The sequence below is a fragment of the Mustela putorius genome, unplaced genomic scaffold (assembly GCF_011764305.1).
Source record: "Mustela putorius furo isolate JIRA1106 unplaced genomic scaffold, ASM1176430v1.1 tig00003853_pilon_pilon_pilon, whole genome shotgun sequence".
Lineage (NCBI taxonomy): Eukaryota > Metazoa > Chordata > Mammalia > Carnivora > Mustelidae > Mustela > Mustela putorius.
In genome coordinates this window covers 42,025,276-42,047,923 of record NW_025422005.1, presented here as the reverse complement: position 1 = coordinate 42,047,923, position 22,648 = coordinate 42,025,276, and the positions used below count along the sequence as shown (strand labels likewise).

Sequence of the window (22,648 nt, the reverse complement as noted above, 5' to 3'; positions counted from 1 at the left end):
ATCTGACCATTACCAATGCTCAAAGTAGTAAGTTTAGAATTAACTTTAAGTATTTTTGAGTCTTCATCTATAAAGTTATTCTGAATAATGGAGTTGTTGTTTTCTGTACATTTTTAGCTATTTCTGAAAACAATTTGTAAAGATAAAAACCTAAGATTAGCATATAAGGAACATGCACTTTTGTCTTGAACAAGATGTAAGAGAAACTTGAAGCCAAACTTCTCAAACAGGCTTTCCCTTAACTATCCAAGCTAAGAGACCTGGAGATAGTAGTCAACATAGCCAGCAACTTCCAAGCTAGTATAGGCCATCCTATTTTCTACATTTTGCCTTAGACATTAAAATCTGGGAAAAGGGGGGAAAGTTAAAAGAATTTTCCACTTCCTCTGAAATAGACAATCTGTGAAAGTTTATCTTGAGCCTATAAAAATTCCTTAAACCAATTAAGTCAGAAGTAACCCAGAATATGATATGGTTTTTAATACCTAAATACCTATTTTCTTTCAGTTTAAGTTTTCATCCCTGCAAAGGAGTACGAAATAATTCAAGTATGACTTTTGTGACAGTGGTTTGAAATACATATGTCAAAAATGTTATCACCATACTACTAAGCCAGCTCCTTTCTAAATAAAAATGCATCTATATAATCACCATAATTTAAATATACCACTTAAATCTCTACTAAAAACATTCTGGCCATCTATGAAGAAAACACAGTTATCTCAAATTGTCATTAACCTTATTCACAAACTAAAACTGAAAACAGAAATTAAGTTTTGTGGTGACTTCCTACCTCCCAGCTTTCATTATTGACATAATGATAACTGATTCTTTACTATGCTGTAACAGGTATCATAAAGGAAAGGCAATTGTCTAAAAAATAACCCATCAAAAAATATTTCCTTTTTATGCACCGCAACTAGAATCATTACACTTAATAATAGCCTAGTGCTTCTCATTCATTTTTGGCAGTGAGATGTGGACATCTTTCTCCAACATGAGAACATTAAGATACATGTATTTTGAAAGAAAAGAAAATTTAACTTCTTGTGACAAAATTTACTGTTGTTAACTGTCCTTTAACTGAGCCGGTAATACCATGTGTCGTCTCTATTTCACTGAACAAAATGACTTTGAAATAGAGGGAAAAGAACGGTCAGTTTTAACAAGAGACAATTTTATAAAAATTCACATTTCATAACAGTATGACATATAGAGATCCAGACAGTTCTTCTTTAACACAGAATGCTGTAATATTTTACATTATGATGCCTGGGCAAGTATTTCTACAGAGTACCCAGCAGTCTGTGTAGGAAGCAGCAGCCCATGCTCCCAGGAATAAATATGCTCACTGCCTCAGGAGAGGGTTCCAGAAGGATAGCTTGTTCTAGTTTAAAAACTATACTGTAAGGGCAGACCTTTCTCCAGTTCCTAATCTCGTTTCTCTCTTACTAGTTTTCTTTCTAATTTATTTTTTTTTTGCCAACCACCCAGGCTCCAGTCAGTGAGTAGCTTTCCAAGAGGACTCGACTTTCTGTTCTTTCACACTAAGAAGGACATCTTATAAAAGGTACACATACAGAGAATAAAGGCATTTTATACAGAAGCAGTATAAAACTTATAACTGAAGCAGTGCTGGAAATCAGGTTAACAGCTCATCCGAAGCTGCAAATTGATTGGAAGAGACTTTAAGATCAGAAAAGTCTGGCCTAAGGGTTCGTGCAAACTTGATCATAAAACCGTAGAATTTCAAGCACAGGTAACTTCAAACACAGAAAGATGTGGAAAATTTCCTAAAAGGCAATGATGAAGGAAGAGACCCTTCATGCCTCAGAAGTTAAAAATCACAAGACAAATTAGAGACTGTTCACATGGGCAGTACTGTACACCATCAAACCCAAACTGATCTTATGACTCTTGTCATAGAAACCCCTAAAACAGCACAGAGGATAAGATATTCCAAATGAACCTATCATGAAAAGGATTCCTGTGATTCAGTTATCCAACTACCTATGGCTATCAATTTAGTCTAGCCTGGGGCTGCTTTTTACAGGGAGGTGGTCTGCCATGGCGCACAATGTGTTTTTCTAAGCTGTCCAGAATGGCCACAGCGATCTGTTGAACATGGGGATCAGTCTGTTCATGTTCTTTGATGTTGTATAAATGCTGCAATCCTCCTTCCTCAATCAGCATGCTGCAATACCTTGAGGCTGAAAAAGAAAGAGCTTTTCTTACAACACTTAAAAATTATCCCACACACAAAAAAGTTCTTTTTTCACTTAAATCTTAACTGTTTTGTTATAGACCACTAACATATGCTATAGCTTGATAAATACCTCTGTAGTGATGTTATGTCTACACTGCAAGTCCCCACACAATGATTCTCTCATATATATATATAATATATAGATATATCTATATAGAATGGTCTCATATATAGATTATATATATTTCTTAAGAAAATCTTATAAAATCTTTATTTTATTTATTTTTATTTTTATTTTTTATTTTTTTTAAAGATTTTATTTATTTATCAGAAAGAGAGAGGGGGAGAGAGCAAGCACAGGCAGACAGAATGGCAAGCAGAGGCAGAGGGAGAAGCAGGCTCCCCGCTGAGCAAGGAGCCTGATGTGGGACTCGATCCCAGGACGCTGGGATCATGACCTGAGCTAAAGGCAGCAGCTTAACCAACTGAGCCACCCAGGCGTCCCCAAATCTTTATTTTTTTAAAAGATTTTATTTATTTATTGGACAGACAGAGATCACAACTAAGCAAAGAGGCATGCAGAGAGAAAGGGAGGGAAGCAGGCTCCCTGATGAGCAGAGAGCCCAATGCAGGGCTTGATCCCAGGACCCTGAGCCGAAGGCAGAGGCTTTAATCCACTGAGTCACCCAGGCACCCCAGATCGTATAAAATCTTAAAAACATTTTTTATCAAATAATAAAACCTTTTTTTTTTTTTTTGTAAAGATTTTATTTATTTATTTGACAGAGAGAGATCACAAGTAGGCAGAGAGGCAGGCAGAGAGAGAGGAGGAAGCAGGCTCCCTGCTGAGCAGCGAGCCAGATGAAGGGCTTGATCCCAGGACCCTGGGATCATGACCTGAACAGAAGGCAAAGGCTTTAACCCACTGAGCCACCCAGGCGCCCCTCAAATAATAAAATCTTAAAAAACATTTTTTAGGGGTGCCTGGGTAGCTCAATCATTGGGCATCTGCTTTTGGCTCAGGTCATGACTTCCAGGGTCCTGGGACCAAGTGTTAGATCAGGCTCCCTGCTAGGCCAGGAGCCTGGTTCTCCCTCTCTTGCTCCCCCTGCTTGTGTTCCCTCTATCTGTCAAATAAACAAATAAAATCTTTAAAAAAAAGTTTTTTTAGTTTTAGTCATATTTATTAAAGTATAATTTATACACAAAAAATATACCCAAATTTAATTTATAATTTGATGGGTTTTGGCAAATGTATACACTTGTGTAACCACCATAATTAGAATATGAAATATTTTTTAAAAAAGTCTCCTTGTGCACCACTGTAGTCATTCTCCTCTGTATCCTAACCCAGGCAAACACTCTTCTAATTTCTTTTTTTTTTTTTTTAAGATTTTATTTATATGACAGAGAGAGATATAGGGAGAGAGGGAATATAATCGGGGGAGTGGGAGAAGGAGAAGCAGGCTGCCTTTGACCAGGGAGCCTGATGCAGGGCTCGATCCCAGAATCCTGGGACCATGGCCTGAGCCAAAGGCAGACACTTAATGACTGAGCCAAGAGCTGCCCCACTTTTCTAATTTCATGATATAGACTACCTCTGGCTGCTCTAAAACTTCATGTAAATAAAATCATACAGTAGGTATTCTTTTGAGTCTGTCTACTTTTGCTGAATATGATGTTTCTGAGAGGGCATCCATATTGTTACACACATATGTATGTAGCAGTTTTAGGGTTTTTTAAAAAGTATTTCTAAGGGCACCTGGGTGGCTCAGTAGGTTAAGCCTCTGCCTCCGGCTCGGGTCATGATCTCAGGGTCCTGTGATGGAGCCCAGTGTTGGGCTCTCTGCTTAACCCTCTCTCTCTGCCTCCCTCTCTGCCTACTTGTGATCTCTGTCTGTTAAATAAATAAATGAAATCTTTAAGAAAAAAAAATAGTATTTTTAAAAATTTCAGTATTAAGTACAAGTATTTTAAGTTAGCATTCCATTGCATTGAATATACTACATATTTTTAATGTTATTGTATTAATGGGCATCTGTTGGATTTTTTTCTCCCAGTGTTTTGTTACAATGACTAAAAATACTATAATAATTCCGGCAAAAGTTTTGAGGAAATACTTAGAAAGCTGGACAAATGCTAAATGTATGCTTAACTTTGTAAGAAATCACCAAACTTTTCCAGAACTGGTTGTATAATTTTTCAGTCCCATCAGTAATGAATGAGAAAGCTGTTTTACATCCTTGCCAACACTTGTCATCATCCAAATTTTTGTTTATAGGCAGCCTTCTTAGTAGGTGTGAAGTAGTGTCTCATTGTGGTTTTTTTTTTTTTTTTAAAAAGATTTTATTTATTTATTTGACAGACAGAGATCACAAGTAGGCAGAGAGGCAGGCAGAGAGAGAGAGAGAGGGAAGCAGGCTTCCTGCGGAGCAGAGAGCCCAATGCGGGGCTCGATCCCAGGACCCTGAGATCATGACCCGAGCCGAAGGCAGCAGCCCAAACCACTGAGCCACCCAGGCGCCCCTCATTGTGGTTTTAATTTCTATTTCTCCATGACTAATGATGTTGAGCTTCTTTTCATTTGCTTTTTGGCCATTCATATGCAGTCTTTGTAGAAAGACTATTTAGATCCTTTGCCTACCTTTAAACTGGGTTCTTTTTATTGAGCTGTAAGAGCTCTTTATTTATATGTTCTGAAAACATGCCCCTCATCAGATATATAATTTGCAAATCTACCCAACCATTCTGTAACTTGTCTTTTCACTTTCTTGGTGGTATCCTTTGAAGCACAGAAGTTTTAAAATGTTTTATTAAACCCAATTAAATTAGTCACTTATGCTTTTGGTGTCCTAGGAAGCTATTGCTTAATCTAAGGTTATGGTGATTTATGTCTATGTTCCCTCCTAAAAATTTTATATGCTTATATATAGGTAGATGTGGTTCTTACATTTAGGTCTAGGCCTCATTTGGAGTTAATTTTATTTTGAGTTATTTTTATATATGGTATGTGGTAAGCAATTAAGTTCTCTCACATGTGCCTATTCAGTTTTCCCAGCACCATTTGTTGAAAAAACGATTCCTTCCCCATTGAATTGTCTTGGCATCCTTGTGAAAAATCAATTGACCATAAATACATGGATTTATTTCTGGACTTTCAATTCTAGTGCACTGATAAGTTTATTCTAATGCTGTTCAATACCTTTTATGGGTTATTTGCCTTCCATTAATCTTCTTTGGTAAAGGGTCTGTTCAACTCTTTTGCCCATTTTCTTTTTACTTGTTTTGTTTTCTTATTATTAAGTTTTGAGAGTTCTTTTTTTATTTTTTTAAGATTTTATTTATTTATTTGACAGACAGAGATCACAAGCAGGCAGAGAGGCAGAGAGAGAGGGAGGAGGAAGGAGGCTCCCTGCTGAGCAGAGAGCCAGACTCGGGGCCCAATCCCAGGACCCTGGGACCACGACCTGAGCTGAAGGCAGAGGCTTTAACCCACTGAGCCACCTGGGTGCCCCTGTTTTTTAAAAGATTTTATTTATGTGAGAGAGAGAGAGAGAGAAAGAGAGAGCACACAAGTGGGGGTAGTGGCAGGCAGAGGGAGAAGGAGAAGCAAGCTTCCCGCAGAGAAAAGAGCCCAATGTGGGGCTCAATCCCAGGACCCTGAGCCCAAGTCAGATCCTGACCCCAGGAGCATGACCTGAGCAGAAGTCAGATGCTTAACTGACTGAGCCACCAGGCACCCCTAAGTTTTGAGAGTAATTTTTCTTTCTTTTTTTTCTTTAAGGATTTTTTTTTTTTAAAGATTTTATTTATTTATTTGACAGGCAGAGATCACAAGTAGGCAGAGAGGCAGGCAGAGAGAGAGGAGGAAGCAGGCTCCCTGCTGAGCAGAGAGCCCGATGCGGGACTCAATCCCAGGACCCTGAGATCATGACCTGAGCTGAAGGCAGCAGCACCCAGGTGCCCTAAGGATTTTTTTTTTTTTTGGACAGAGAGAGAGAGAGCACAAGTAGGCAAAGAGGCAGGCAGGGAGAGAGGGGGAAGCAAGCTCCCTGCTGAGCAGAGAGCCCAATGCGGGGCTCCATCCCAGGACCCTGAGATCATGACCTGAGCCGAGGGCAGAGGCTTAACCCACTGAGCCACCCAGGCATCCTTAAGGATATTTATTTATTTCTTTCTTTGACAGAGAGAGACAGAGAGAGGGAGAGAGAGCACAAGCAGGGGGAGTGGAAGAGGAAGAAGCAAGCTCCCCATCTGCTTTGGATCCCAGGGCCCTGGGATCATAGCCTGAGCTGAAGGCAGATGCTTCACTGACTGGACTACTCAGGCTCCCTGAAAGTTCTTGGTTTCTTTTTGAGATTTTACTTATTTATTTTGTTTTATTTTATTTATTTATTTTTTTTATTTTTTTTTTAAAGATTTTATTTATTTATTTGAAAGAGAGAGATCACAAGTAGGCATAGAGGCAGGCAGAGAGAGAGAGAGGAGGAAGCAGGCTCCCTGCTGAGCAGAGAGCCCGATGCGGGACTCGATCCCAGGACCCTGAGATCATGACCTGAGCCGAAGGCAGCGGCTTAACCCACTGAGTCACCCAGGCGCCCCTATTTATTTATTTTTAAAGATTTTATTTATTTGACAGAAATCACAAGTAGGCAGAGAGGCAAGCAGAGAGCCCGATACGGGACTCGATCTCAGAACCCTGAGATCATGACCTGAGCTGAAGGCAGAGGCTTAACCCACTGAGCCACCCAGGTGCCCCCAAGAGTTGGTCTTTGGACTGAGCCACCAGGCACCTTGTACTTTTTTTTTGCATATAGAGATCCAAATGTTGTGGCACCATTTGTTCAAAGATTATCATTTCTTTATTGCATTTGTTTTGAACTTATGTCAAAAATTAATCAGCCATGGGGCGCATGGGTGGCTCAGTGGGTTAAAGCCTCTGCCTTCGGCTCAGGTCATGGTGCCAGGGTCCTGGGATCAAGCCCGGCATCGTGCTCTCTGCTCAGTGGGGAGCCTTCTTCCCCCTATCTCTGCCTGCCTCTCTGTGTACTTGTGATCTCTGTCAAATAAATAAACAAAATCTTTTTTTTTTTTAAGATTTATTTATTTATTTATTTGACAGAGAGAGAGAGAGATCACAAATAGGCAGAGAGACAGACAGAGAGAGAGAGATGAGGAGAAGCAGGCTCCCTGCTGAGCAGAGAGCCCAATGCGGGACTCGATCCCAGGCCCCTGGGATCATGACCTGAGCGGAAGGCAGAGGCTTAACCCACTGAGCCACCCAGGCGCCCCAATAAACAAAATCTTTAAAAAAAAAATTAATCAGCCATATATGTACAGGTCTATTTTTGTATTTTCTATCCTGGTCTATTGAACCACATTTGTCTATTTCTATGCCTGGATTTGTAACTGAAGTCTAAAGTGACAGTAGTCTTGAGGGACTGGCCCTTAACCTAGGGGATCTCCAGGTAAATAATGTCAGAATTGAATTCAATTTGTAGAACACTCAATCAGTGTCTGCTAAGAACTGGTGTGTGAAAAAACAGATTAGAATTGGTGTTGGAAGTGGAATTTGTTATAATGGTCCCTGCTCATAAAAACATGTAGTTTTGGGGTGGCTCAGTGGGTTAAGCCTCTGCCTTTGGCTCAGGTCAAGGATCTCAGGGTCCTGGGATTGAGCCCCGCATGGGGCTCTCTGCTCAGTGGGGAGCCTTCTCTCACCCCCGGTCTGCCTCTCTATCTACTTGTGATCACTCTCTCTCCCTGTCAAATAAATAAAAATTTTTGAGAAAACAAAAAAGCGTGTGTAGTTTGGGAAGAGAAAAGATGAAAGATGGGATGAAAACCCTCTGATTCCCGGGTGGCCAGGTATTCACTATGGTATGGAGTAGTAGCTGTGTTGTAATCGGTTACTAAAGGTAACAGTTGCAAAGGGAATTTAGAAATGGATCTAAACCTGACCAGCACTTGCTTGTGGCAGTGGTTAAGCCAAATTATCAAGATAAAGGTTGACAAAAGGGCCAGGGTTCCTTGGCATGACCCACCAGTGGGGACGCAAGTCTTTTAGATAATAAAGCCAGGTAAATTGTTACAAAACCTACAGGTGAAGCCCTATAATTAGATTGAGAGAAAATAAAAATGTAAGGGTTGACGGAATTATGAAAGTTGGAATGTTTAAACAGGTTTTATGTAAAGAAGTTGTGTTTCCTTTACCTGAATGTTTTATGGGAATGAGTCTGGCTGGGGCACACTTTACCTACCTAGGTATAAAATCAAAATTTGTGGATGAAGTCCTAATGGAGGTTACGGTTAAGAACAGAGGCATTAAAAAAGGGGGGGGGGTAAAACATTGATGGAATTAAACTAAAAGTCTGTAGGAGAACTGGTATGATTAAATAGGCTTTATGTAAAGTTGTTGCATTTCTTTTACCTGATTGTATTATAAGGATGGACAGTTTATTTGAATAGGGAATGTTTCTCCTACCTAACGCTGTAAGACAGAAAGCACCCAAATCTACCCTCAGGCAATGTTAATTAGACATGTTACATGGGTACCAGAAGATTAAGAAAAGCCCATACACAGTGTAGAATACAAGGTGAAGTGCTGGTGGGGACAATTTCTCTGTGCCCTACATGAAGGACAGACTGGGGGTTCTAGCAAAAGCCTTTAAGTACCTCCCAGAGATGACTATTGGGACCCTGGACTAGAGAACTTCCATTTGAGGGGCAATTACTACTGTTCTATTTGATATTATCTGAAACTACCCTTATGACTGAAAAACAAAAAATGATCTTAAGACCTGAAATATGGCTGGTGTTCTGGGCAATGTCAGAGAAACACTCTAATGGGGATGGCAGTGCTGGGAGAGTTCTACAGTAATATGGAAATGGTTTATATAGGATCATGCTACTTAGGGGGAAGGCAGTGAGGATATGATCATGAGCAGGGAGCCTCTTTCTCCCCAGGACCAACTTTGAAAGTGCACAAAGAGTTGCTAGATTCTTTTTTTTTCTTTTAAACTGATTTTTTTTTTAAGATTTTATTTATTTATTTGACAGAGATCACAAGTAGGCAGAGAGGCAGGTAGAGAGAGAGAAAGGGAAGCAGGCTCCCTGCCTCCCAATGTGGGGCTCGATCCCAGGACCCTGGGACCATGACCTGAGCTGAAGGCAGAGGCTTTAACCCACTGAGCCACCCAGGCGCCCGAGAGCTGCTAGATTCTATCATCATTTGGATAGTGCCCTATAGACAGCTTTCTCCTAATCAACAAAGAGCTACTCAGCTTGTGGACAGTAGTTTCAAGGTGAACAGACAATAATATCCTGCTTGAAAGGCCAGCACTGACTGAAAAAGGTAAAAACAAATCAGCTCTGTGGGCTGAACTGCATGGTGCTTTCCCAACAGTGATTAAAAAACTGAAAAAAGTGGGGGGTGCTTGGGTGGCTCGGTCAGTTAAGTGGCTGCCTTTAACTCAGGTCATGGTCCCAGGATCTTGGAATCGAGCCCCGCATCAGGCTCCCTGCTCAGCAGAGAGCCTGCTTCTCCCTCTCCTTACTGCTCTGCCTACTTGTGCTATTTCTCTGTCAAACAAATAAATAAAATATTTTTTAAAAAGAAATAAAATAAAAAATTGAAAAATGATAAAAAGCCTGTTTGGGTTTTAACTGACTCAAGGGCAGTGGCCAATAGCCTGGCCATATGGTTGGGCACAAGGGCAACAGACACAGGACCATTAAAGGGATGCTCATATGGGACATGGCTATATGGAAATCACTGTGGGAATCTAAGAAGTATATTAAAATAGGACATTTCTATGCCCATCAGAAGAACTCTCTTCCAGGTTCAGAAGATAATTGAGATAGACAAGCAGATATTCCTGTGAACTTGTTCGGGGTGGCCATGTGGGTCCATGAAGTAAGTAGGTATGGTGGTACGACAGCAATGCAGTTATGGGCTGAATCTAGAAATATTCCCCTTGCAATCTTGAGGTACACATTGCCAGTGAGAACTGTTCTATCTGCCAGCAAAATAGAGACTGCAGTTGGCTACGTGGTAAAGCGGGGAGAAGGCCCTGATCATAGCTGGCAAGTCAGAACAATGCTCATAGCCCTGGGGAGGCAGGGAGCTATAAATGGATCTTGACAGAAACTGACGTTGACCCTGGACCGGGCTTTGCTCAGTCAGTGATAGACGTTAACACTTAGAATGCTATAGAGGAACCAAAACACAAGATATTTCTCCAATATGGACAGCCAACTGCCATTCTTCAGATCAAGGAACATACTTTACAGTGTATAATGCTGATGGAGTTAGGACACACTGCCCCAAAATACATGCTCTAGGTATATTGACTACCTTAAGCTAAAATAGTTTGAGAAAACAGTAGAAGCAGGACGGTCAGTCTGACTTCCCCCCCATCATCCTTCTTCCCTGAAACAGATCATAAAACTCCCATGTGAGAAGTACCCTCCCTAGGTGCCTGAGTGGTGCATTTGGCTGAGTGCATTTGGTTTCAGCTCAAGTTGTGATCTCAGGGTTGTGGGATTGAGCCCCAAGTTGTACACTGCATGGAGTTTGCTTGTGATTCTTTCTCCCTCTCCCTCTGCCCCCTGCTTGTGCTCTCTAGCTTTCTCTAAAATAAATAAATAAATAAATCTTAAAACAAGAAAAAGAAAAAGTATCCTTTCTGTACTAGGAAGAAGGAAGATATTCTTATCTTCAGAGACTATGAATCTGGGAGCTGGGGAATCTGTATAAACCTTGTTTAACTAACCCTTCTTCTTCTAGTCACTCTTCACCATTCACTACCACTAGCCCAAACATCTATGTCCTGTCAATTTTTCAAAAATTTCTTTCTTTATCTAAAAGGTATAAAATCTTCCTGTTCTGGTCACTTAAGGGCTTCATTCTTTTTTGAAGATTCCCACATATAATTAAAGTTTTAATGAAGTTGGGGTGCCTGGGTAGCTCAGTCAGTTAAGCATCTGAGGTCGTGATCCGAGGGTCGTGAGATCAAGCCCTGTGTGGGACTCCCTCCTCAGTGGGGAGTCTGCTTCTCCCTCTGCCCCTTCCCCTCATGTGCTCTCTGTCTCTTTCTCCCAAATAAATAAATAAAATCTAAAATAATAAAGTTTTAATAAAATGTGTATGCTAGGGGCACCTGGGTGGCTCAGTGGGTTAAGCCTCTGCCTTTAGCTCAGGTCATGGTCTCAGGGTCCTGCGGTTGAGCCCCACATTGGGCTCTCTGCTTAGCAGGGAGCCTGCTTTCCCCTCTCTCTCTGCCTACTTGTGATCTCAATCTCTCTGTTAAATAAATAAATAAAATATTAAAAAAAAATTATATGCTGGGGCACCTGGGTGGCTCAGTCAGTTGAGCACCCCACTCTTTTTTTTTAAAAAAAGATTTTATTTATTTATTTGACAGACAGAGATCACAAGCAGGTAGAGAGGCAGGCAGAGAGAGAGAGAGGAGGAAGCAGGCTCCCTGCTGAGCAGAGAGCCTGATGCGGGACTCGATCCCAGGACCCTGAGATCATGACCCGAGCCGAAGGCAGAGGCTTAACCCTCTGAGCCACCCAGGCACCCCGAGCACCCCACTCTTGATTTCAGCTCAGGTCATGGTCTCAGGGATCTAGCCCCACCTGGGTGCTGCAGTCAGTGGGGAGTCTGCTTAAGCTTCTCTCTCTCCCTCTGCCCCTCCTCCTGCTGACGCACTCTCTAAAATAAGTAATCTTAAAACATTTTTTAAATGTGTATGGTTTTCTTTGTAAATCTGTTTTTGTCAGTTTAATTTTCAGACCCATGTGATCCCTTGAGGTAGCCACCTGGGTCCACAGAATGCGTGGATCTGGGGTACTGCAGCATTGCAGAGACAGGCTGAATCTAGAGAGATTCTTTTTGTAACTCTGAGGCACAAATTGCCAGAGAGTTGAGTAAACTTTTTCCTCCCTTCCAAGGTCCAGCAATTGGCAGAGAGACAGATCTTCCTCAGGGTAACTGTTTCAGTTTCAAAGGATTAGATTGGGCAATTCATATATTGGTTATTTTAAAAAGTAGGGTAGAGGTGAGATACAGGCCTGAGGCGCTGGATTTCATGCCCCCCCCTTTTTTAAAGAGTTTATGTATTTATTTGACAGACAGAGATCATAAGTAGGCAGAGAGGCAGGCAGAGAGAGAGAGGGGGAAGCAGACTCCCTGCTGAGCAGAGAGCCCAATGCGGGGCTCGATCCCAGGACCCCAAGACCATGACCCGAGCCAAAGACAGAGGCTCTAAACCGCTGAGCCACCTAGGCACCCCGGATTTCATGTCTTTGTGAGAGTATGTTCATGTCCAAAATGAGTGGGGCTAAAGGAGTGTCCCCAGGAGATATTCTTCTGTTTTTCTCATAGAGCTAGAGAAGAGGCAGTAGGAAAGGATGCTGTGATGACTATGTAATTCTTGCCAAGGGAGGATACTGTTAAAATGACTATATACATTTCTCCTTCTCCTTCTTCCCATACTACTTAAACTTTAAAAAAATTCCCAACCTGACACAGTGGTCACAGGACCAGGGCTGCAATTCCAAATGGTGAAAGCAGGAATGATTTTTTTTTTTTTTAAGATTTTATTTATTTGAGGGGTGCCTGGGCGGCTCAGTGGGTTAAAGCCTCTGCCTTCGGGTCAGGTCATGGTCCCAGGGTCCTGGGATCGAGCCACGCATTGGGCTCTCTGCTCCGTTGAGAGCCTGCTTCCTCCTCTCTCTCTGTCTGCCTCTCCGCCTACTTGTGATCTCTGTCTGTTAAATAAATAAAATCTTAAAAAAAATTAAAAAGATTTTATTTATTTGAGAGAGAGAGAGAGAGTGAGAGAGCATGAGAGGGGAGGTCAGAGGTAGAAGCAGACTCCCCATGGAGTTGGGAGCCCGATATGGGACTCTATCCCAAGACTCCGGGATCATGACCTGAGCTGAAGGCAGTCGCTTAACCAACTGAGCCACCCAGGCACCCAGCAGGGATAATTCTTAAGCAAGAAACTGTAACTATGTTGTAAAGAGAATTCCCCAGGGCGTAATGGGGATGGGCTGTGCCTTCATTCCACGTGATAGAACTGGGATTAAGTGAATGCAGTTATATTGCCTGGAGGTAAAACAGCCCACAAGTTCTGTGACTTACCTACCCTTACCTCTCTGAATGAGAGCTGACTGAGTGGGAGGGTTACTGCCTGCAAGCTAGACCAACACAGAAGTCAGAACTTACAATCTTCTGAAGGTGGAAAAGTTTGGGTATAAATGAAAAGAAAGAGAAATAGTAGCTAAGGACTGAAATGAACAAATGGGTCATGTCATGAGAGAAATCCAATACAACACTACACTTTGAAAGAAGCTCAGAGCCAACAGATAACTCTTGGCTAAATTTTACCAGCTTCCTGATAACAAATATATGCTTTCACCTTAAGATCACTTCTGCCTTTGGAGTATCTAATATCTAATGGAAGCATGCAAAGCTCAATGGCCTTGCCCTGGCAGAAATTTTCATATGATGTATTAATGACTGAATGGGACTCTCATAATGTACTAGTATCTGTTAACTGTTATGATCCTTTTGTTGTAAAGAATCTGTAAAGAATCAGACTGGGGGGGCGCCTGGGTGGCTCAGTGGGTTAAGCCGCTGCCTTCGGCTCAGGTCATGATCTCAGGGTCCTGGGATCGAGTCCTACATCGGGCTCTCTGCTCAGCGGGGAGCCTGCTTCCCTCTATCTCCCTCTCTGCCTGCCTCTCCATCTGCTTGTGATCTCTCTCTGTCAAATAAATAAATAAAATCTTAAAAAAAAAAAAAAAAGAATCAGACTGGGGTGGCCTGTGGTAGAATAAGAAATATATTCGGTCTTTGTCTCAGGTTCATGGCAGAGCTCCTCAAACCGTTGGAATTTCCCAATAGGAGTATCTTGTCATTACTAGGAGTCCCTTTTGACTACATGCTAATAAGGTGACAGAGTCGAGTCCCTAGCCAGCTTCAGAATGGAGCTGGTCACCAGAAAGACCAAATGATTAGAAGGTTGGACCTTTCAGCCCCACTCTTGGATCCTAGTAAAGGTAAGTGGGGAGGGCACAGGTTAAGCTCTATAAAAACTTTTTAAAGATTTTATTTATTTATTTGACACAGAGAGAGATCACAAGTAGCCCAAGAGGCAGGCAGAGAGAGAGGGGTAAGGAGGCTCCCTGCTGAGCAGAGAGCCTGATGTGGGGCTTGATCCCAGGACCCTAAGATCATGACCTGAGCCAAAGGCAAGGCAGAGGCTTAACCCACTGTGTCACCCAGGCACCCCCTATAAAAACTCTTGAACAAGAAGATATGATGAACTTTCATGTTGGTGAATACATCCACATGCCTGGAGGATGGTACACCCCAGTTCTCTAGGGACAGAAGCTCCTGTACTCAGGACACATCTGGAACCCACCCTATGTACCTCTTAATCTGGCTATCCATCTATATCCTTTATAATATCCTTTACGATAAACTGTTAAGTAAATGTTTCTCTGCATTGTGAACTGCTCTAGCAAATTAATCAAACAGAGGAGGGGGTTGTGCAAACCTCCAATTTGGTCCTGGCGTCTGAAGTGGGGATAGCAGCCCTGTGGGACTGTGAGATCTGATGCCATCTCCAGGTAAATATTGTCAGAAATGAATTAAATTTGTAAGTCACCTTTTCAGACTTGCTGATAATTAGAGAACTGCTTGGTAAGGTGTGGAAAACACACATCTTAGAGCCACAAAACACTGTCTTGGTTACTGTAGTTTACAGTATACCTTGAAGTCAGGCAGTGTAAGTCCTCCAATTTTGTTCATTTTCCTAAGTTTTTGTTTTGTTTTGCTTTGAGAGAGCAAGTAAGTGAGCAGGGGAAGGGTGGGGAGAAAGAGAATCTTTTTTTTTATTTTAAATAGATAAAGGAGGCTAAATTTTATTTCCAGTTTGCAAGAAAAAGAAGTTGCATACATAACCTGCAGTACAAAGGATTTGGCTTCAACATAATGAAGGTCTCTTCCTCTCTCTTTTTCTTTCTTTCTTGACATACAGGAATAATATTGGTTTAACGAGATGAGAAAATATTTTCATGAGAGAGAGAATCTTTTTTTTTAAAGATTGTATTTATTTATTTGACAGAGAGAGAGTAGTCAGAGAGGCAGGAGGAGAGAGATGGGGAAGCAGGCTCCCTTCTGAGCAGAGAGCCCGATATGGGCTCCATCCCAGGACCTGAGCCGAAGGCAGAGGCTTTAACCCACTGAGCCAACCAGGCAACCCTCTTTCTTCTTCTTCTTTTTTTTTAAATAAAGATTTTATTTTTTTATTTGACAGAGAGAGAGATCACAAGTAGGCAAAGAGGCAGGGGTAGGGGGGAGCAGGCTCCCTGCTGAGCAAAGAGCCTGATGTTGGGCTCCATCCCAGGACCCTGAGATCATGGCTTGAGCTGAAGGCAGAGGCTTAACCCATGAGCTTCCCAGGTGCCCCACTTCTGGGTCTATTTCAATCGTCCATTTTTTTTCCTCATTATGGGTAATTTTTTCCCCTACTTCTCCCCTCATCTAGTTGTAAAGGCCTATTTAGCCAGAGTGGCCCCACCCTGGTTGAACAGCAATTTTGTGGTTATGCAGTAAAGCTTAAATTGACCCTGCCCGCCCAGGGGAACTTACTTAAAAGCAAGTCCGGGAAGCCAGTCCCAGGTAACAAAGCCCAAATACAAGGGTGGGTCAGGTCAGGTGGAGATAACGCCCAAATGCAGGGATGAGTCGGGTCAGGGAGAGACATCCAATCAGTGAAGCGCACACACTGTATCCCTAGCTACCAAGGAGTGTGGGCCCTGCCTTTTGGGTGCCAATTCTGACTAAGGTGATAGGCTAGTTCAAATAGCTACTATGGGGCGAACTGTAATTCAATTGGCCACCCGTGTGTGATCTAGCATGACTGTGCAGCTTTCTCTGTGTGTTACAATCTCATTCGCCACCTGTGTGTGGCCAGGCCCAACCACATGGCCTTTCCTCTATTAAAGTTGGTCTGTGAGGCAGGGAGGGGTCACCCTCTCTGTAAGGGGCAGCCCCGACGGGTCTGTTTGACTGTCGGTTTGATTCTTTTTTTTTTTTTTTTAAAGATTTTATTTATTTATTTGACAGAGATCACAAGTAGGCAGAGAGGCAGGCAGAGAGGCAGGCAGAGAGAGTGAGAGGGAAGCAGGCTGCCTGCTGAGCAGAGAGCCTGATGCGGGACTCAATCCCAGGACCCTGAGATCATGACCTGAGCCGAAGGCAGCGGCTTAACCCACTGAGCCACCCAGGTACCCCGGTCAGTTTGATTCTTTTTTTTTTTTAAAGATTTATTTATTTATTTGACAGACAGAGATCACAAGTAGGCAGAGAGGCAGACAGAGAGAGAGGAGGAAGCAGGCTCCCTGCTGAGCAGAGAGCCCGATGCGGGACTCGATCCGAGGACCCTGAGATCATGACCTGAGCCGAAGGCAGAGGCTTAACCCACTGAGCCACCCAGGTGCTCCGTCAGTTTGATTCTTGATGCTTGGCGCGAAATAAAGCTTTGCTTGACCTTCACTTTGTATCAGTCTTGCTCCTTTGACCATGGACCCATTACTGGGGGACCTAACACTAGCAACTTTAAAAAAAAGATTCTTTATTTGAGAGAGAGAGACAGAGAGAGTATGTGTGCACATGAGCAGGGGAAGGGCAGAGGAAGAGGGAGAGAAAATCTCAGATCTATGTCCCGCTGAGCATGGAGCCTAACATGGGACTTGACACCCAAGCACCCCCTCATCTAGCTCTTTTTATCAGATACCAAATATGTTGTTGAGTGTCTACAGATTTTGTTGTCTTTTTAAAAAAGAGTACTTAGTTTTTCTCTAGCAGAAAGTTAGTTCCCCACAACTAAATGATCAACTAAATTTCGACAAAGCAGGAAAGAATACCCAAGGGAAAAAAGACAGTCTCTTCAACAAATGGTGTTGAGGGAACAGAAGCAAGCTGAGGACACAGCAAAACTGACACCCCACTACCCTCCACCCCTATGGGATATAGGTGACATTCCTCATGCACTCAGGGCAGCCCTAAAGCTAAGGAAAGGAAAAACAAAGTTAACTAATAGAGATCACCTCCTAAGTCTCCCTCAGTTTACAAATGTCTTAGCAATTTACAAGAACAAAGCATTTCTATCAATGGTCTAACTTCCAGAAGGAAATTCAATATAATTAAATGTCCTTATAATCTGCAGCCCATTGAGAGATACTTGAAGCAGACAAAGTGTAATGTTCCTCAAGGAAGCTCCCAACTATTTTACTGTTAATGACTTACTAGAGGGGTAAACAACCTTAACCTGACAATGGCAAGTCCTCCAGTATCCTATGAGTCTTCTTTAACATATGAAAGTTCTTTCTTGAAACCTCTTTTCCTTACCTCCCCCAACCCCATAGTATATAATCAGCCACTCCTCAGAACCCTGGGGCAGCAGCTCTTTCTGCCCACAGGTCCAGTCCCATGCTTTAATAAACCACCATTCTGCACCAAAGACAGCTCTAGCTTCTTTCTTGGTCACTGGCTCTGGACCTCATGCCACCAAACCTCACCTATATTCTAAAACCACATCAATGTTGGGAAAACTGGACTATTCCTTATACCATACAGAAAAATAAATTCAAAATGGATGAAAGACCTAACTGTGAAGCAGGAAACTATCAGAATCCTAGAGAAGAATACAAGCAACAACCTCTTTGACCTTGGCTGTAGCAACTTCTTACTGGATGTCACTGGAGGCAAGGGAAACAAAAGCAAAAATGAACTGGTGGGACTTAATCAAGGTAAAAGTTTCTGCAAAGTGAAGGAAAAAATCAAGAAAACTAAAAGGCAGCCTATGGACTGGGAAAAGATACTTGCAAATGGCATATCTGATAAAGAGTTAGTATCCAGGGGTGCCTGGGTGACTAGGTCATTTAGAGTCTACCTCTGGCTTGGGTCATGATCTCAGGGTCCTGGGATGGAGCCCTGCTCCGGGCTCCCTGCTCTGGGAGAAGCCTGCTTCTCCCTCTCCTACTCACCCTGCTTGTGTTCCCTCTCTCGTGGTGTTTCTGTCTGTCAAGTAAATCAATAAAAATTTTTTAAAAGATTTTTATTGATTTATTTGACAGAGAGTGAGAGAGGGAACACAAGCAGAGGAAATGGGAGAGGGAGAAGCAGGCTTCCCACCAAGCAGGGAGCCCGATGGAGGGCTCCATCCCAGGACCCTGGGATCATGACCCGAGCCAAAGGCAGGCGCTTAATGACTGAGCCACCCAGGTGCCCCAATAAGTAAAATCTTAAAAAAAAAAGAAAAAAGAAAAAAGAGTTAGTATCCAAAATCTATAAAGAACTTATCAAACTCAATACCCAAAAAACAAATAATCCAGTTAAGAAATAGGCAGAAGACATGAATAGGCATTAGGGAAATACAAATCAAAACCACGATGAGGTACCACCTCACATCCATCAGAATGGCTAAAATTAAAAACACAGGAATTAAGAGATGTTGGCGAAAATATAGAGAAAGAGGAGCCCTCTTATGCTTTTGATGGGAACGTAAATTGGTGCAGCTACTCTTGAAAACAGTATTGAGGTTCCTCAGAAAGTTAAAAATAGAACTACCCTATGACCAGAAATTGCACTATACTAGGTATTTACCCAAAGGATACAAAAATACATTTTAAGTGGGTTTACATATATCCGGACACGTTTGTAGCAGCATTATTAACAGTAGCCAAACTATGGAAAGAGCCCAGGTGTCCACTGACTAATGAATGGATAAAGAAGATGTGATATATACATACAATGGACTATCACTCAGCCATCAAAAGAATGAAATCTTGCCATTTGCTATGATGGGGATGGAGCTAGAATGTGTTACGCTAGGCAAACTAAGTCAGAGAAATACAAGTACTACCGGATTTCACTCATAAGTGGAATTTAGGAAACAAAACAGATGAATGCATGAAAGGGGGGGAAAAAAGGAAGAGAGAAAAGCACCCCATAAGAGATTCTTAAGGATAGAGAACAGGGGCTCCTGGATGGCTCAGTGGGTTAAGCCGCTGCCTTTGGCTCAGGTCATGATATCAGGGTCCTGGGATAGAGTCCCACATCGGGCTCTCTGCTCAGCAGGGAGCCTGCTTCCCTCTCTCTCTCTGCCTGCCTCTCCATCTACTTGTGATTTCTGTCAAATAAATACATAAAATCTTAAAAAAAAAAAAAGATAGAGAACATATTGAGGGTTGATGGAGGGAGGTTAAGTGGGGGTAGGTTGGGTTAAATGGGTAATGGGTATTAAGGAGGGTACTTGTGATGAGCATTGGGTTTATACATGAGTGATGAATCACTAAATTCTACTCCTAAAACCAGTATTACACTATATGTTAACTAACAAGAATTTAAATAAAAAATTGGGGAAAAATAAGTTAATTTATTTTCAGAGCAACTAACTTAACCATTTCAAGACTTGTTTTTAAGCTTTGTTAGGATTGCCCTAGAGAAGTCTTTATTTTAGGGCTCATTTAATCTTTTCTAGCACCTGTACTGAATGCCCCAGGTATTAAGTTCTTTCTACTGTTTGGAACTCTAGTATTTCCAAACCCTGTGTGAGGTCCAAGTGTTATTCAGTTAATAGATCCTTGGTATTCTTTCTCAAGCCCAAAGGAGTCTCACCCTAGGCATTTACCACTCACTAATTAGCAAAAGACTCAAGATATCCTTAGAAAGATTTCTGAAGTCCCTTCTAGATGTAGCAGTCACCTCTGCATTATTCTGCCTCATAAATCCCATAAATTTTGTCTCATATCTCAATCTCTTTTTTTAAAGATTTCACTATTTGACAGAGAGAGAGAGAAAGCACAAGTTGGGTGGGGGGCAGCAGAGGGAGAGGGAAGAGTAGGCTCCCCCTGAGTAAAGAACCTGATGTAAGGCTCCATCCCAGGACTCTAGGATCATGACCTAAACCGAAGGCAGCCACTTAACCAACTGAGGCCCCCGAGTATCCCTCCAATACCTCAATTTTACCAAACTCATGATTTTTGTCTCCTCAGTTCAATAAAATTGCTGTGCTGTACTTGGTTCTCTCTCAGGGATGGGGATCTTTGCTGCCTTCTGCCTAATGTCTATAAAGATTTGTTTCAAATCTTCCCCACCCTGCATTTTCTATTATTAATGGCTAGAGGGCTAGTCTGGTATAAGTTATTATGTCATGGCCCCCAGAGTATGTTTCTGCTTATATAATTTTCTATCATGTCTTCACTTACAATAACATGCAAATATACTTTTTTTTTTTTTGGGTATTTCAACATTATTTAATGTTTGTCTATTGCTGGACCTCTAGGTTAGAGTTATTTGCTATTATAAATAATGGTATGATTAATATCTCGCTCAAACAAGTGTTTGTAATTTTAAAATTAAAAAGTAGGGGCACCTGGGTGGCTCAATGGGGTAAGATAAGCCTCTGCCTTTGGCTCAGGTCACGGTCTCGGGGTCCTGGGATCGAGCCCCGCGTTGGGCTGTCTGCTCAGGGGGGAGCCTGCTTCCCCCTCTCTCTGTCTGCCTCTCTGCCTACTTGTGATTTCTCTGTCAAATAAATAAATAAAATCTTAAATTTAAAAGGTACTTAAACATTCATCAATAGGAAAGTGACTATATAAATTACTGCTAAGTTCATTTATTATTAAGTATAGAGGCATATGTTAAGGGTTGAGCTATGACCCCCAAAAAGATAGGTTAAAGTCCTAATCCTCAGTACTTCAGAATGTGATCTTATTTGGGAACAAAGTTGTTCGTAATGTAGTTAAGATGAACTTACTAGGGTGGACCTTAATCCAGTATGACTGGTATTCTCTGATGAAAAGGAGAGATGTGGACACAGAAATGGATACACACAGAAAATAATGTGAAGACACATAAGGAGAAGATGATCATCTGACAGGAGTGATGCATGTATAAGCCAATGACTGCCACGGATTGGCAGCACATACCTGTAGCAAGAAGCAAGGCCAGTTCCCCCCTAGAACTGTCAAAGAAAAGACAGCCCCAATGACACCTTAATTTTAGACTTCTAGTCTCCAGAATTGAAAGAAAAACATTCCTGGGGCACCTGGGTGGCTCAGTGGGTTAAGCTTCTGCCTTCAGCTCAGGTCATGATCTCAGGCTCCTGGGATTCAAGCCCCGCATCGGGCTCTCTGCTCAGCAGGGAACCTGCTTCCCCTCCCTCTCTGACTGCCTCTCTGCCTACTTGTGATCTCTCTGTCTGTCAAATAAATAAATAAAATCTTAAAAAAAAAAAAAAAAAAGAAAGAAAGAAAAACATTCCTGTTTTTTTTTTAAAAAAGATTTTATTTATTTTATTTGAGAGAGAGCAAGAAAGAGCACACACAAGAAGAGGGAGTGGGAGAAGGAGAAGCAGACTCCCTGTTGAGCAGGGAGCCTGATGTGGGGCTCGATCCCAAGACCCTGCCTGGGATCAGGACCTGAGCCGAGGGCAGACAGTTAACCAACTGAACCACCCAGGCGCCCCAAACCTTCCTGTTGTTTTAAGACACCCACATATGGAACTTTGTTATTAGTCCTAGGAAACTAACATGTCATATGATAAAGGTTATGCGATTATTAAAAATCATGTTGTTAAACTTTCTAAAATATGGGAAAATGCTCATTATAATATGTGAAATAGGTAACATTATTATTCCCATTTAACAAACATGGAAACTGAGATCCTAGGCTTAATAAATTGCTCAAGCTGGCATACACAGTAAGTGCTATAACATAATTTGAATCCAGGTAGATTCCTGTGTGCCCTTAACTTCCAAGCCATACTATCTCTTAATTATTAAAAGCTGTAAGCAGCATTAGAACTTTTAATGCAAACTGAGAAGCAAATTCCATTTAAATAAAGTAAGCCTGGGAAGCAAGAATGCAGAAATCTGAATTACCCAAGTTGGAGATAAAATACTTTAACATTCCCCAATTATAGTGCATTTTATTTATTGTCTTTTTTTTTTTTTTTTTAAGTCATCTTTATACCCATTATGGGGCTCTCAATCCCCAGATCAAGAGTCTCATGCTCTACTGATTGAGCCAGCCGGGTGTCCCTCCAGTCCATTTTATTTCATTTTTTATTTTATTCTAGATTTTATTTTTAAGTAATCTCTATACCCAGTGTGGGGCTTGACCTTACAACCCCAAGATTAAGAGTTGCGTGTTCTACTGACTAAGACAGCCAGGCATCCCCCCTACAGTGGATTTTACAATAAAATTTTCAGGGTGGTTACTCCACAGAATAAACCTAAATGAACACCTACACCTAAAAGTAATCATTAAAAAAGAAAAAAACACATATGAATATATACTATTCCTTGTTATGTTTTGTTTTCTCTTACAAAACTGTGAAAAGCCCATTCCTTGAG

At 41.8% G+C, this 22,648-nt stretch overlaps 1 protein-coding gene across 2 annotated transcripts in view; it reads right to left on the bottom strand.

Annotated features, from left to right (window-relative positions):
- Window positions 1-1,080: 1,080 nt before the first annotated feature.
- The window catches only part of ZYG11B (zyg-11 family member B, cell cycle regulator), an 86,766-nt gene continuing 65,198 nt past the window's right edge, over window positions 1,081-22,648 (bottom strand). For both annotated transcript variants that reach the window (XM_004774445.3, XM_045064530.1), the window contains one exon: window positions 1,081-2,210. In XM_004774445.3, coding sequence (XP_004774502.1) covers window positions 2,020-2,210 — 191 coding nt within the window. In that variant the 3' untranslated portion in view covers window positions 1,081-2,019. The remainder of the gene's footprint in view (window positions 2,211-22,648) is intronic.